This window comes from Atta colombica, unplaced genomic scaffold (assembly GCF_001594045.1).
Source record: "Atta colombica isolate Treedump-2 unplaced genomic scaffold, Acol1.0 scaffold233, whole genome shotgun sequence".
Taxonomy (NCBI): domain Eukaryota; kingdom Metazoa; phylum Arthropoda; class Insecta; order Hymenoptera; family Formicidae; genus Atta; species Atta colombica.
The window spans coordinates 1,752,982-1,770,223 of record NW_017259331.1 but is presented as its reverse complement, the minus strand read 5'-3'; the positions used below and the strand labels follow the sequence as shown (position 1 = coordinate 1,770,223).

General features: G+C 31.4%; 1 protein-coding gene across 1 annotated transcript; it reads right to left on the bottom strand.

Moving 5' to 3' along the window:
* Positions 1–14,322: 14,322 nt before the first annotated feature.
* LOC108688452 (nuclear RNA export factor 1-like) lies at positions 14,323–16,728 on the bottom strand. The gene is made up of 2 exons (XM_018194717.1): positions 15,086–16,728; positions 14,323–14,499 (listed from the first exon to the last, which is right to left on the bottom strand). Exon 1 carries the CDS (start codon positions 16,681–16,683, stop codon positions 15,097–15,099), a length of 1,587 nt encoding a protein of 528 aa, XP_018050206.1. The 5' UTR covers positions 16,684–16,728; the 3' UTR covers positions 14,323–14,499; positions 15,086–15,096.
* Between the last annotated feature and the right edge of the window lie 514 nt (positions 16,729–17,242).

The following is a 17,242-nucleotide window of genomic DNA, read 5'->3' as shown; positions in this document are numbered from 1 at the left end:
TCTGTGGAAAATTAGTTTTAATTGTCATATTTTACACATCCATGAAAAAATAATAAAAAATAATAAAATTTAATAAAACTAAATGGCCATTTTCAGCAGAAATCAGTTTAATAAGTTCTTTACATCGATTGAATTATACTTGTAGATCAAGAGGAATAGTCTTATCTCAGAGAAGAAAACTTTCAACAGTTATGAAAATAAATATTCTGCTAAATGCAACTATTGATCAATTTAATTTTATAATAGAAGATTTTTTTTAATTCTGCTTTTATTTTCTTACAGATTTCATATATAAAAATGTAAATATTTTGCTTCTGCATTGTTCGTGTTTCTTCTAAATTAATCTTCGATAGGAATGCTCTTTGAATGTCTCGTCTGTTAGCGTAAGTTCGGCGTGACCGGTCGTTAGGTGGCCTTTGCCAGCGCGAGATCGCGACTCATTGCACTCGTTGGAGGGTGCATCGAAGGAGTGCTCGGTTGCATTCCAGCAGTAATCCAAGGAATTACGGCGGACGGAACAGCGAGAATCTTGTTTAGAACATTTAAATCACCATGAACGGCCTCGCAGATCGTTCTGCTATTCGAAACTATGTACATTCTAGGGATGTTAGATATTTGAAATAGCTGAGCGAAATTTGCCGGATAATTGCGCGAAAATTGCACAGACTTAGAGAATTCTTCAGTGGCATTTAGATATCTTTGTCGAAACATAGAACTTCTAGTATTTCGGAACTTCAAAGTTAAACTTTCTCATTACAGATTTCTCTGATATTAGAGGCACATAATCCCGGACAGTTAGCAACTAATTAGAACGAATTGACTCACGTATGAATAGAAATCGTTTGCGATCAGAGAGAAGGTTTCGTTGCAAGTGGAATTGTAGCACTCGATTCTTCGATGAGATAAGGTCACTTCCGTAGGTTGAAGCTAAGATGGGTACGCGGCATAGAACATGCAAAGGAGTTATCTACGAGCAAAAGAATCACGTGGCCCAATTCACTTGCCGCCGTTGCACGAAGATCGAGGTCGTACCTCGACAATTGAAATTTCGCAATTTAGCCTGTCTTGCAGCGCACTGCCGGTGTAATACGTTGTGTGAGTACGTATATGTATGAGACGAAAAAAAATTCACGATAGCTTTAAAATTTAAATCTAAAGAACATCGTGCAAAATTATCCTCGATCTCGCAGTATTTACAGCGAAGAAATTAACATTTGCATCTCGATAGATGTTTATTTTCCAAACATTGATTTTTATATATCCAATTTGACAATTTCTTTCGATAAACAAATTTGTAAAGATATTTTAATTTTTTCGCTACCCTGCTAAGAAAAATTTTTCTTAGAATTTTTTATATAATTTTTCAGAATTTTTGTATAATTTTATAATAATCTTTTAGAAAATTTCTCAGATTTTTTTATATGAATTAGAACACTTTTTAGAAGTATTGCATAAGAAAATCTTTTAGAATTCTTTGTATATTCTTCGTAAATTCTGAAATGTTTTAAGATTTCTCATTCTATAATTTCTAAGAAAAACTTATAAATTTTGAAAAAGGGTACTTTTTTCAAAATTTTCACAAATTTAAAATATTCAAATAGTAAAAGACAATAGACTTAAGTAATTTATAAAATTAACAATAAAACAAGGGTCAAACTAGATCTTAGATTGCTAGATTAATTACGAAAACATAAGTTTATTAAAACAAACGTTTCGATCCCTATTGGATCATTCTCAATGCTGAAATTGATACAATTTGAAATCAACGACTCATTTGAAAAACAATAATTTGCCAATACATATGATGATTTAGGTAAACGTAATAAAATATAAATTCAACATCATATGTATAATTTCGTTATGGATGATTGTAAGCATTATTTAATATATAAACGTGGTAGTGTAATATCATAAATCAGATTAGATTTTCTTCAGATTGTCTTTATCAATGAGATGAGTTCTGGGTCTCAAGATCTCAATTTTTCCATAAATGTTAGATATCTCTTAGATATTGCACTATCAGTTAACAGACAATATTAGAATTGGTTCATTTGTCAGTTTGAGAGTGCAATTCAGAACCGTTGCGTTTTTAAGGTCATTTTATAAGATAGACGTTTGATGACTACCATGCGTTGTAACGTATCTACATTTTATTCGAATTCATTCATCGTATATTTCTTCACGCTTAAATATTAAATAGGGGTCGAATGTTTGTTTTAATAAACTTATGTTTTTGTAATTAATCCTGCATTAAGATCTAACTTGGCTCTAAGCCTTTGTTTTATTGTTATTTTATAAAATATTCAAATTCTTACATGTAAAAACATTTTAAGATAAGGATTTTTTTATCAGAATAGTACGATTCATCTTGATTTACATATTCAAAATTTACATAAAAAACACAATCTTATTATTTTCAGTAACGTAGATGACTTTAAATGTCTCTTGACAAAGGCTATATAAATATACGACCAGCAAATTCGCTAGAATGTTTAGTGAACATGTATCCTATAAAATCCATTATAGATTAAACTTATTTAGTTCTGTTTCTATCTATTCTGTTGATATCTATTAGTCATTAAAGGCTTTCGACATCAACGCACGTACGTGTCTCGTAACAGGGCAATTAACGAATTGAGCATTATATTTTTCAATGACCGTTCCTTCGTCCGTTTCTATTATGCGCACCACGATGAGCTCTATGCCGCGAAGAATCTTCTCAGCCTTGGAGGGCGAAAGTTGTCTTCGGTTCACTCGTAGATGGTACGATATTTGCACCTATAGAAGCGATTCTCGTCGTCGTATGATGGTGGGCGTAAGAACATCTTCGGTGATTCCTAGCCACTTGCTCATGCGAGCAATCGTAAGCGACAGATTTCGCGTTCGATAAAAACGAATGATAGGGAAGGATTCTTTAGATGACAATATAAAATAATAATAACGGTGATGTCTCCAATTATATTCTATCCCCTCACGAATCGTTTCTTACCTCATTTTATATTATATGTCGTATTAAGAAGCAACCTATGAAAATCTAAAACAACTTTCAAAAATTGGCAATGCGGAATTCTAAAAATCAAGAAAGATGATCGTGCGATAAATGCAATCTTTTTTAACAAACATTTAAAATACCAGAATATTAGAGTTAAGTTTACCTTAAAAAAATGTAAATCTTAATAGCTCAACAAAATATATAGTCTAATCATAAGTAGATACACTGTAGACTGAGAAAAAATGTACTAAATTTTAATAAATATTTGTTCGAATAGTGCTAACTTAACATTTACTTAATGTAAATAAATATTACTAAGTAAAAAGATGATAGTTAAATCAAATTAATGGTTCTTGTATTAAATAAATATATATTTATATATGTTTAAATATTCGGCTAGTATTTAAACAGTCTACACATTTCAGAAAAAAAGTTTTTATATAATTCATTATTAGCCTCTTGAATTTCTGCATAACATCTACTAATTCTTCATTTAATGTAAGTGCGTCGAATATTTCGCAGTGAGAGAGATCGTCATAATTCCATTCAGAAATAATCACACACGATTATATCAGACATTAGTTTAGATTTTGATGAGATTCAATTATTAACTTCTGACTCGAAATTTGCATTAATTTATCCAAGAATCTCCATATGCTTCGTTTTCCAGGCAAATAATAATCCGCAAGGAGCTGCCCTGGGCTACCGTGACGTGATATTTACTTCTCAGAGTAATTTGACACGTAGGAGTCATTAGTCTCGCCACTAAGAAACGTAAATTCTTCCTCATTAAATGCACATAGAATAATTTCCCGAGTCTGTGGCAATTAAGAAAACGAACTGGACGAACGCACCCTTATCGTCTTCACTCGCGCGATCTTCTCGCGAGTTTCCGTTGATAATAATTAAACTTTGCAAGTCCCTTCTCTTGTTCTTTCTTTCTTTCCTAACTTCTAACTTTTAACTATCATTTAAAAGCCAGACCGATATTGAATCTTTGGTGAATTTCTCAAAGAGCATGACAATTCCTGCGGCAGATTGCCGGCATGCTCATGGAGAAAGCGCGGAAGGTCAAAGGTTTCAGTGAACCATTTTTTCCGTAACATCGTTGGCCTGGTACTTTCGCGAAATACGGATGCGAAGCATCTTGATTATAATCGTGATCTCCTTGGAAAATCAATTATTTTAGCTCTTCCGTTTTCCTTAAGTTGTTTAAAGCAAAATGAGCTCATATATGCATTTTTTTGAACGACGTTATTTTGTTCAATCAATCTTTTCTCTGAGGAAATGTTATCTCTTTGTTGGTTCATGTCGTTCATTGTTAAAAAATTTGACTCAGAATGAGTATTTTTCAGACACGATTATTGTGATTCTCAATACCTTTCTCCTCTAAAAATACATACCGTTGCGCAAACAGACGCGTTTCCGTTCGCGCTCGACTCTATAACTCCCGTGTTTCAAGATTCAAGTCGACCGACTCTTCGAACAAGGTACCACCGCAAGGTTTCTTAAGCGGATGCAAAAAGGTGCTAAGCGTATGCGAGTACACCTGACTTCCGTCAGGCGCCCACGTCCGTGCATGCGATCCGGCGTGCGGATCTTCCGCGCGGGTTAGCCTTGAGATACGCGGCCAATAACGAATCAAGTTCCCGTTTTTCCAAACTGCCGACCGTCCCGCCTGTCACGCACTCCGATTCCAGATAGTGAAAGTGTGGAGATTTTTGTCAAGAACGTCCTCCACCTCTCATATACACGCGTGAGTTTTGCGAACGTATTAGGCGAGGATTTCCCCGTGAAGCTTGTACTAAATTCCTTCAGCACGTTTACAAGAAAATGAGCAGAAAAGTATAACACAAATAACGAGATCAATCAATTTAGAAGGATTTAACGGAAACGACAGTTAATTATATTTTGCAAGGATTGAAACCAGTTATGCAATACACTGACAAAAATACTAAATTTTAATAAATATTTATTTGAATAGATTTATGTAAATATTTACTAAATATAAACATATATTTATTTGACACAAAAAACTGTTCATTCGATTTAACTATCATTTTTTTTTATTGAATAAATATTTATTTATCGTTAGTAAATATTTACGTAATATTATTCGAAGAAATTAATATGTATTAAGATTTAGTTAATTTTTTTTAATGCATTATACGTTTATAAATTTTTTCTTCAGTAATTATTATATTTAGAAATAAATAAATTAGAATGGAATAGAATATTAAGGAACAGATGATTATAATCCTTTTACAATTATTTTAAATGCTGTATTTTTTGTGCCTTTTTCGGAAACACTGACACAAAATACTAAAAAGTATGGAATTTCTAATACGTAAAATAAATTATCACACGCGGCATATATTATGTTAATAGTATACGAAGTTACAGTCGAACAAATCGATCCTTTACGATCGTCCCGACCTGTGACATCTGTTACGTAATACTTGTTTTTATGCGATATCTTGATATGAGAGAAAGTGAATGGATTTTAATTTAATAATTGTAGATGTTAATATTATAATATTACACAATATTATAAACATTAATAATAATAATAATAATAATAATAATAATAATAATAATAATAATAATAATAAAATAATAATAATCTATATATTATACTAATATTAATTATGAATAAATTCATTTTCTTTATTGTACTTTGATTTTTTTTTAAAAAAATTTTATAATTTCTTCAAAATCATTTGTTCTAATTTACTGTGACCTATTGCGTAACTTTGTTTTCACGATATTCTTTCGTGCGTGGCACTATTTTCTCGGTTTATGCATGATGTATAAGATTAATAAGTACGAATTTTCCAAATGTCATACTTCAGCATTTGTTTTTGACGCCTTTGGCGTACAATGACCATCGGATTAGCCGGCTAGCAAATAACCTCGTGGCGACGGTACGAAGAGAGAGAGGTCTGTCTGCTCATCTCTACCACGTGAGAAAGTGAAAGCAAAGGCCGTATGTTTCGAAGACGAGATGAGGCACGGAGACCTGATCGTCCCGGTATTCGATCGTCCTGGAAATCACTCTTCTTCACAACGATTCTCTTCAGCGGCCTCCTTACGATCGTTCCTTCGCAACACTAATCGGTACACGTATATTCTTCCGTCAAATCCAAATTTTACTTTACTAATGCGTTTCAATTTCACGCAATAGAACTTTCAATTTTATAATAGAATTAAAGATTCTATGTATTTCTCATGTATTACAGTTTAGAGAATCTACTGAATTTGATGAAAATTAATAAAATAATATTCTATAGGTAAAATTAATAATATTAATTATTATTAATTAATATTTCTAAAGATTTAAATATACATATTTTCACACATATACCCAAGTAGAATAACAAGTTATGATAATATTAGAATGAATTGAGTAATGATGACAAAAAATGACTTTCAACAATTATGTAAAAGCCGTTTTGATGTTATTTTGATGTTATTATGACTCGTGTTCTGTTTGGATACAAACATATAAGTATTATAAGTATTATGTTAGTCTTCTTTCTGACAGCAAAACATATTATAAGATAATCCGTAAATTCATAATAGAGATACGTTTCTCACTTATTATTAATGCGATTGTCATCATAACCGCTAACTCTCTCTTCATTCCCCTTAAGATATATTTGATAATATCATTAATAATAAAATAAAAATTTAGAATTTACAAAGTTACTGTTGATGACAGTTAGAGAAAATAAAATTATTTTCCACTTACAATTGTTATCCATAACAGGATCGAATAATTATATTGTTTTATATTCTTTACACAATTAAATATTAATTAATAGATTGCTAGATAAGATATTACTAATACTTATTTATTCTACTACTAATACTTATTATTCGTTTCATGCTGTTATGAAAAGTAGCAAAACAAACAAAGCGTTTTTCATTGATGGTAATTATGCGCATCAAGAACATAGCTCGACAACTGAACCGGAAAGAGGCAGCAATTAAAGCGATCAGTCTACGATTGATAGTTGAATCAGTTACAGTTACTTTCTCGATCTTAAATCATGACTCTAATTTCAGTTTAAATTCTTAGATACCTACATATCGCTGTCTTGCTTGTGATAGAAAAGTGATAATCTCTCGAAATTAGTAACTTTTTAGTAGGTTTTAAAATTCGTAATTGGAGCAACGTTTTAAAGAACCTTTTAAAGAAAAATAACATAACTTCAAGCAAGACGTTTTTCTATAACTATTTTAGCATCAATAATTCCATAGATAGTATTTAATTTGAAAACATGTCTTTTCTATAAACAATCACTACAAACTTGAATAGAGGACAAGCGATATTTCTGTTCTTCAGTGATTAATTGGAAGAGTTACAAATATATTATTTTTCCAACAAAAAACATACATCTTTAGAGTTGATGTCTTTTATTATCTCAAAATGTGCGAATTTTTTAGTTGTGTCATTTTTTCAAGCAATATATTATATTGTAGAGTCAACTATAAACACAATACATTGCTTAAAGGATTAAAATATATATTAGGCATCCCAAGCATCACGTATCATTGTTTTAATGACGTTTGCGCAAATGTCATTAAAACAGTGATTATGATACGGGGGATGATGACATTTTACATGAACAGTATTTCTTTTAATTTTCGATATTGCATAATTTGTAGATAGATGCGTATAAAATTAAAAAATATGCATGATCGCGAATTGTTTTGTATTTTTCTGTCGCGATCGAGAAATATCTTCATATTACTAATTTTCATACTACTAATTAATTTAAATAATCTCTTTCTCCACAGAGAGAGCATAATGCACTGGTTGTTCTCGTGGACGTAATTAACGTATTTGTGGCGAATTAAGCAGGTACTCGAGATCTTAATTACACGGCGAAGAGGCTGCTCGTGGTTATTGTGACATACAGTGCATACTCCGGTGCAACTCCGTGCGAAAAAGAAAATTATCCACTCATCACCGCGATACGCGCCTCTCACTTATATAACCTAGAATCCCGTTTGATAGTTCTGACGACCATATATCTCGTTTCCTACTTATGTGCTCCCTTCCAACGTCTATATACATTCTTGGATACGCGCATATTTTCTTTACGTGATTTTTGCCGCCAGGCGTTTTGTCACTAACAATAATTAACGGTCATATCGATAAATATTTTATATTATTATTGGAAAGGCCATCTGCACAATTTAAGTCTTAGAGAAGAAGATATACAGCGATATTATTTACTCTTCACGTTATAGAGATGCGCATTAATTCTACATATACGTAAGGCGCAATATGTTATATCCGGAAAAGAAATTCTATTTGAATATCATACCGTGAATCATCACTTTTCCTTTATCAATACGCCTCTCTATGATAAAATTAACTCTCTCGCGCGCAATGCGGGCGCTCGCATCCTTTCACATAAATAATAATCCATTCGCATAATCCCGATTTAGACTCGCTTTTAGAATTCTTCTTGTAAAAAAGAAAAAATAATATAGATCTCGAGTAAAATGATGGAATAAAATAAAAATCGACGAGATAATCGTTAGCTAATTGTGAAATATGATTCATGATCTACTTCAATATGATATCTCTTTTTTTTTTTACAATTGCGAAATCTTCGAATCTGCTTGCGATTAAAGTAATTAAATGATCGTTAGATCCGATCCTTTAACCAGCAGAATTCGGTTTCCTTTTTAGAACAGGAAATGGTTTCAGCCGTCTAGGCCACAAACTCGAAGACGATTTATAATCGTAGGTCACGCTGATGCTATACATGAACCCTAGAGAAGCCGGCATAACTTTCACTCACGACACTGTCACAGACCTGATGCCCCGGGCACATTGCTACGAACATATCGACACACACACACACACACACACACACACACACACACACACACAATCGCGCCGGAATGTTGCATAAACGCACGCGCGTGAAGCCGCGGTTCTTACGTGCGTGATACGCGAACCCGCGCTCGTGAAACGTGGAAGTGCTGGCCGATTATACAAGAGATTCCCACATGCCAGCTATCTCTCCGAAAAGTTCAAGTCAAATGAGATCGAAATGACTAACTAATTCTCATTGAAAACTGAATCGAAAAGAGGAAAAGAAAAGGAGAAAAAAGGAGAGAAAGTGGTAGTATTAATATGTATAAAGTATTAATATGTATAAAAAAACGTGAAAATATATAAGAAAGTAAAAGAATTGAAATTAAAAATTACAATATAGTATACAAGATTAATTGTAAAAACTGTAATGCTTTTTATGTTGGACAGACGAGCCGTAAATTAAAGACTAAAATTAACGAACATAAAAATGACATTAATAAAAAGAGCGGTAACTTGTCTGTCATTTCTGAATTTAGATTGTAATCTGAACATGATTTTGATTGAAGTAACACTAAAATTTTGGATAATGAGAGATATATTGGGAAAAGGTTAGTGTCTGAAATGCTATTAAAATTTAGGAAAATGGTCTAAATTCGAAATCAGATACCGAGTTCTTACACGAATATAATCAATAAATTTTAATAATTTTTGTGATTGATATATTTATACTTAAGCGACTATATATTATTTTTTAATGACGATGATTTTTGATAAGTTTGTTTCTTTCTTAGAATATTTACTTCTTAATGTTCTCTTATCTTAGGCGACTTTATTTTAATACTACGAACATTATGTGTCTTTTAAGAAATTTAAATTAATTTTATCTGTTTTTATGATTTCAACTTACGTTATTATAATATTATAATATTATAATATTATACAGTTTGCAGTAGGTAAGTTTCTTTAAAGTTTTTGTTATTCTTCTTTTTTAATAACTTTTGAATGATTATTTCTGATTTAGCTCGCACTTATCAATTGACGGTCACTCTGGATATGGGAATCTGTGGAAACTTACTTGCTGCACACGATTTCTACTGCGATATGAATAGAATATGAACAATTTTTACTATGATTGGAGATTACTGATGATGGCTTGAATACAGTCCAAACATTCAGTTCTTTATTTTATATAATAGATCAGTAGATACAATCGAAATATATGTGTATATGATTTTCGTATCAATTACTGCGTATGAAGGCTCTTAACCATTTTTTATTTTAGATGTGTTTTTATATGTGTTCAAAATTACAATGCCGAAAAATTTAGAATAAATATAATTTTTTTTTGTATTTAGGTTTGTATTTTTTTTTATAGGTAGGTTTGCAAGCTTTTTAATAAGTCAGGGATGAAAAGAGGAAGAAGAGATTCTCTCGTAATTGCAAAGAAATGCAGCTGCGAATACTCATTAACGGGAAAACATGCCCTTTTTAATTATTCACGTCTCACGTAAAATCCCATGCGCGCATTTGCGTGCACATACACAGATGCATGCACGCGCATGATGCATCTCCGGTAAAATCGTAATACTCTTCTCTGACACGTACATTCGCATGAATGCGAATGAGTCTTGCGAAAATCCGTCTTGCACAATTGCTCCCGATCGGACTGTTTCATCTGTTTAAGAGAATCGCTCGTCTTCGATTTCCCTTCGCAGAGACTAACGCAACGTCGTTTCGCTTAAGCATGAAGATCGATTTTATTTGCTTCTAATCGATTAAGCTTAAAGACCACAATAATCACGCGGATAACATTAAATTGTACAACACTTACTGTGATTATAGGATCGTGTAACGTAAATCGGAAAGAGATTTCTCGAATCATAAAGTTTCAAACTTAAACTATTGAATATATGTATTTTTTAAATAATTGCAAAATTATTTTTATATGTAAAATAATTTAGCAATAACATATTTTCTTCCGCTGAACAAAACGCCTATTCCCAAAAGCCGCGCAAAAGAACAGATTTTTCCGCTTTCGTAAAAGCTATTATAACGTCATTCGTGGGAATCAGTCCAGTCTGTGAACGTTATGGTCGATTTCTTCACTTCGCGATAATTTCGTTCGCTTAGACTGGGAGAAGGTGATTTAGCTTGTTCCATTATTTGATACGAGCCGATTTCCCTATTGTAACCTTACATCATTTTGTTTGCAAGAAAAAAAATTTTAAATTTTTACAACGCATTTGACTCGTCTCAATAAGTTTTACTCATTGCTCAGTTCAAAAATCGTAAAATATATACAAGTATTATATATCGCATTACACAATGTTAAATGCTTCTATCATCGTTGAAAAATCAATCAAGTAGATAAACGTTAAGACTCTTCACCACTCACTATATATTTTCAAATTGACGTCTCAAAAGCGAGAAAACATAATAAAATTTCTTGCAGAATATATTAAAAAATAGAAATATTTTCCAATAAAACAATATTTATTTGAATAGAATACACTTGTAAAATATATTGAAAATCCACTCCCATGAAAATGAACCCATTTTATTTTGTTACTTTGGAATCTAATAAAATCATATTTATCTCAATTCGACAGCTGTCATATAACTTGTTCCATTTTCTGATTAACCATAATTAAATTTCAAATATATAATTTATTGATTACCAGAACATAAAGAGAGTATCTTAGGTATCTTATTATTAATCTATTCAATCAATTGCAAATTTTATTAAAAAATATATATATTTTAATATAGTTTGTAAGAATTTTTTTAATGTATTTTTCTAGTTTCTAACTACATAATGGTTGCAATGAGTAGGCAGGAACTTTAAATAAACATTTTTTTTATTTCATACTTTTAGTCACCATTGTAATTTTATTTGTAAAAAATCCTTTCAGGATATCATAATAGCTAGATTCAAATGTTAGATTCGAATGTGTCGTTGCTATATCTTTGAATTTAGTATAAAAATATCTTGGCCAATGAATTAATCCTAACATCTTCTTTTTTAAAGAGTCATATTTTTAATACACGATATATCTATAATTTAATTATAAACATGTACATTTTATATTTGATATGAGAATCTCGGAATGACATAAAAGTTTATATTTGAAGCTAATATAAACTTTCACAAAACATTGCAGCAATTGTAGTAATCGTTAGATAATGCAATTAATTAATTAATTCAGGTTTACTTTTTTAGCGCTAATTGATCTAGTGAAATTTTTTTCTTCTCAGTTAAAATAAAATTTGCTCCACTCATACATTTTCACTTTTAAATTAGAGCGTCTAGATTAAAGCTTGATTAGAAGTTACCGTATGTATTAAATCTTTCCTTTAGATTACTATTGTACATGACATTGTAAGCATTTACACGCAGGTTTTCCTTGCTTATTAACAACAAATGAATAACGGAATAGCGAATCTCATTAGATATTATGTTACTTAACTTTTCGCATTTTTCGTTTTACATAATGAATATCGCTGTATAACGTGTTTGTATTACATTCCAAATTTTGCTGATAATTTTTTCTTTCGACTTATTTCCGTTACTCAATAAAAGTCATCTCTAATCATAGAAGAGAAGCATACAGCATCTTTCCGTTTTTGCTAACGCCTTTTAGAGGGGCGACGACACGAAAAATTTACATAGGATCTGCATGACTTTCTCTTGCGGGTTATCTGAAAGGAACATCTTCATGTTACATCGTGCATACGTCTCTTATGAACGTCCTGACATGATCATGTCTCAATGGGCCATCTTTTTAATCATACTGTGTTCCTCCTGTGATACTCTGACCCATAATTTAACACATTTAAAATGTTTGAAAGCGACATTTGCGATTTTCATAAATAAAAAATTCATAATCTATTTCATTGGATTGCATTAAAAAAATGATAAATAGAGGAATATTATTGACATTTACATGAAAATTAATAATAATTTTCTCCTTTATTTCTATTTTTTATTTTATGTAAAGTCTTTTTGTCTATCAAAATATCGAAATTATTTTAGTCTTGAAATTATGCTCGAGATTACGATTTCAAGTGTCGATACTTTCGATTTCCAAGGTATCGATGTAGGAAGCATCGAATTATCGGGGGAAGAAAGTTTTAATTAATACAAGGGTTAATTAGTACTGGAAGAAACAGTTCCCTATTTTTACGAAGGCGGACTTCTCAAAGGAGCTTCGTGGGAGGCTGTACTGAGTCCCACAGTAAGCAACAATCATTTTATTATGTCGTTATTTGTATCCTCTCTCGGCCCGGTTAATTGTTAGCAACTCATTTCAGTTCAACGTTTCTCAATCTTTTTTGTTTCATTTCCGTGTTTTGCTTTCTATAAACACTGGTTGGAAGAAAGGTGTGCGAGTGATTCAAAAATTTATGCGTCTAAAATAGTCTGTATTTTAATTATATTCTTTATAAAGTATCATGATGTTCTTATAATGTTGATAATTATTCTAATATATAAATATATAGATAATCTAATATGTATAAATGACTGCAGCGTAGCTGTGTCATTGTACAAATTATTTTCGTCTTTCTTTTCTATTCAAACGTGAATGTTCCTGAGCCTCGACGATCCGGAAGTAACAAGATTGCACAACAGCAAGAGCAAGGAGAAGATAACGATCAGTCTGCCGTAAATGTGTTATGATTGTTTATTTGGATACCATGGTATTACTGCATTTTTCTTGTAATGCAATGATGCAATGTGACGCAATGCAAACACTTGTACTGTTACATTCAAGCTGTATCTTACGTTGTCCTTCGAGGTTGATCTTTTTATGCTGTAATTACATATTTATGACATACAATAATACATAATCTTCAATGTTATGTGATTACAATTCTGTTTAATTCATGAAATACATTGTCTAAAATTTGTGTAATGAAACGAGCTTTTATTAGAGAAAAGAGCTATTATTTTCTTATTAGAATAAAATCACTATTGTACACCAAACGTCACGATTACAACCAAGTCACGTCTTTATTGCAACCTATTAACTCATTTGATCGTATCATTTTCTCGGCGAAAATTTGCATGTATAGCGTAAAGTTCACTTGGCATAAAAATATTAATTCCCCCGCAATCGCTCGGACCATGAATTATTTCCATAATTATTATTTTTATACGGTGTTAGCGATAAAATGTACGCATCGTTATCGAGCCTTTGTAATTGAAACTTATAATTACGAAAGGACAGTGCGTGTATAAAATCTATTATAAATAATTCTACTAACAGATGACAATTTTATTCTCGGTTTTACATTGTATCTATTTTAGTAGTGACAATGATTATATTTCACAGCGTTATACTCTCAAGATTAAATCATTAATGATCAATTACAGATCCGCATTCATAATGATTTACTTAATCAAGAATAAATAAAGTCTCGAAGAGCTTCAACAGCCGTCGCATATTGCGACGTAAAACGATTAGAAAGGGTAAAAAAAACTCGCCTGCCTTCACGATTTTGTTTCATTCACATCGTCCGGATGGTCCTTGAGTGCATAACCTTTGGATGAAGTCACTAAGCATCTCGTTCTCCGTCCTGAGCAGACCATTTAAATGCCATGCGAGTAATCGCATCGCCTGTGATATATTCATTGATACATGATACCATCATCTCGCGAAGTAAATACCTATATATTACAGAAGGTACAATTAAATGTGCAATTAACGCAACGGTTATTAAAGAAAAAAAAATCGTTTTTTGTAAGAAATCACAAATGTGAGAAAGATAAATAAAAATTTGCAAAAACTTTTAACAACATATATAAATGTATTTTAATATTACTATTATTTCTATTATTTACATAGTGTTTAGAAGACGCGCTGATAGTAAAAGTAATACTGTTATTATCGACACGTATATTAATATTTACATATTAACATTTACATATTATATAATATCTATATATTAATCTATATATAGATATAGATTAATATATAGATATTAAAATATATATCTACACTGAGAGAAAAATCTACTAAATTTTAATAAATATTTATTCAAATAATGCTAATTAGATATTTACTAAATGTAAACATATATTTATTTGATACAAGAACTATTAATTTGATTTACCTATTATTACATTTTATTTAACAAATATTTATTTTCCATAAATAAATGTTAGTGTATTAGTACTATTCAAACAATTATTTATTAAAATTGAGTACATGTTTCTCTCAATTAATAATTCTATATCTATGTATAAATAATACCGTTGCAAGCTTTATGAAACGAACGCATGATCTGGTATCGACGAACTTTTGAAATCTTTCATGAAGTCAAGTATCGTCTTCCGCATATCCCATTGAGCTGCTATTAGATAAGTCTCGGCCCATTCCTTGTTCAACGTAGTGACTTGTCGTATCCTGGTAATTAATACCGCTTTTTCACTCGGACTGAAGCAAACGGGCTCCGTTTCATTTTCGAAAACATGTTTAACTACTATTTTATCAGGTGTTATGTTATTGGGTGCTGCCCATACGTGATATTGATCGTTTAAAATATGGTATTCATTATCGGAAGAAGCTATTAAGATAAATGTTCTACAGAACGATAGTATGTTCGTACCGGAACTTAGTTTCTTGAACAATCCTGAGACGTTGAAGGCTATATATTTGTCGTTATCGAACATAATGTCATAAGTGAAAGAACTCTTGTCATGATAGGACCGGGGCAATTTACTAAAAGCTACTAGAATGTCTTCTTGACCGAAGAAAATACATGTATTTTTTTTGGGGCCTTTTTTTAATAGATTTCTATTGAACGTGTACTGATTAAGACCTGTCTTTTGAGCAATGTTGTGGGACATGGCGAAGCTAAAGGAATAAACTGCATCTTTACGATAAAGTCCGCGTAAAACCGTTCTGTCGAGTTGATCGAATAAATAAAAAAAGTGAGAAACAAACGTATGCGCGAAATGCTGCGTCTTGTCATCTGGAAAATAGTCTTTGTAGATCAGCGGCATATTTTCTACAATGCTTACGCCATCTAATTCTTTCAAATGCAAACAATATCTTTTCGCAGATTCTACGTACTGCTTTGCAGTCGAATAATTTTCACAAAGCGGATTTCCATCGAGCCAAAGTTTAATGATTTCTAAATTTTTAAGAGGAGCTAATGTGTTCATATTTAACAAATTATTGTGTCTAAGATCCAAATACTTGATAGATGTTAACTCTGAATTCTCTATTGCAGATATATTAAACAATTCATTATGCTGTAAATTTAGATGTTCGAAAGTGGCTATTGCAGTTTTAGCTAGCTTCAAAACATGATTGGAAGTTCTAAGTTGTGATAAAGGACAATAGATGGTTCTATCCACATCCGGTTCTGTATGGAAACTCTCCAGATTTAATGATTTCTCATTCGGATTGTATCTTTTAGTCAATGCAGTTAACAGGAGGGGCTGTATATGGATTTTCAGATCTTCGATTGTAGCAAATCCTAAGGTTATTATGAGAACGATAGCGACACCCTTAGCATTTTTGATGATCATGTTTGCTTTGCACAGCATTTCCAGCGCAGGACCACAATTTCTTGCCACAAAATACGCGTCTTCTCCACAAACTTGATACTTTACTGGTATTAAATCGTTTGGTTCTACCGCCTTCAAAATACCTTTCAAAACTGTATCCTTGTCGAACTGGCCGCCTTTAAGAACTTTTATTTTGTGCCACAAATCTGAGCGATTCATCAACGCTCTTTCATGAGGCATTTTTGCACCCATAGCTATTCTTATAGCGATTGCGGTATCCATCAGAACAGGAATGACTGGTGTATTTAGCTTTACTTTTTCTTGTTTCATCTGCATTGTGTATACCTTAAGAATTTCTTCTTTAAAAAGCTCCAAGTTACTTTTCTTTATTAATTAATTTTTTTATTAATTTTTTAAATATTTTTTATTTAACTACTTTCTCTCTGTTTTTTGTTGACTTCTGCAATGTTTATATATTTTTGAGGTTAACTTGTATGTTTCTCATTCAGAAGAAATGTATTGTTTCGCATACATACGTTTTCTCTAAAATAAAAAATATTCAAATGTTATATAAGATCATAAATATACATTATTAATACAGAAGATGCAATAAATACTTAAAATACTCACTGTCACTTTTACCTCTTTCACCGATATTTTCCTTTTTCTTACTTCAAAATAATGCGTGATGTGTTTTCATTCGTTTACTATAGATGTCACGATTTTCTCAATACCGACATGTGAGACACTTGACACGGTTGACTATTTGTTGATATAATCGTCATCGTCATTATCTAACACCGAGATTATCGAATGAGTATTGTAAAAGTTGTACGTGATTTGTGAAAGATGTCACGTCAATGATGTTCTTAATAACAATGGTAACAATCAAAAA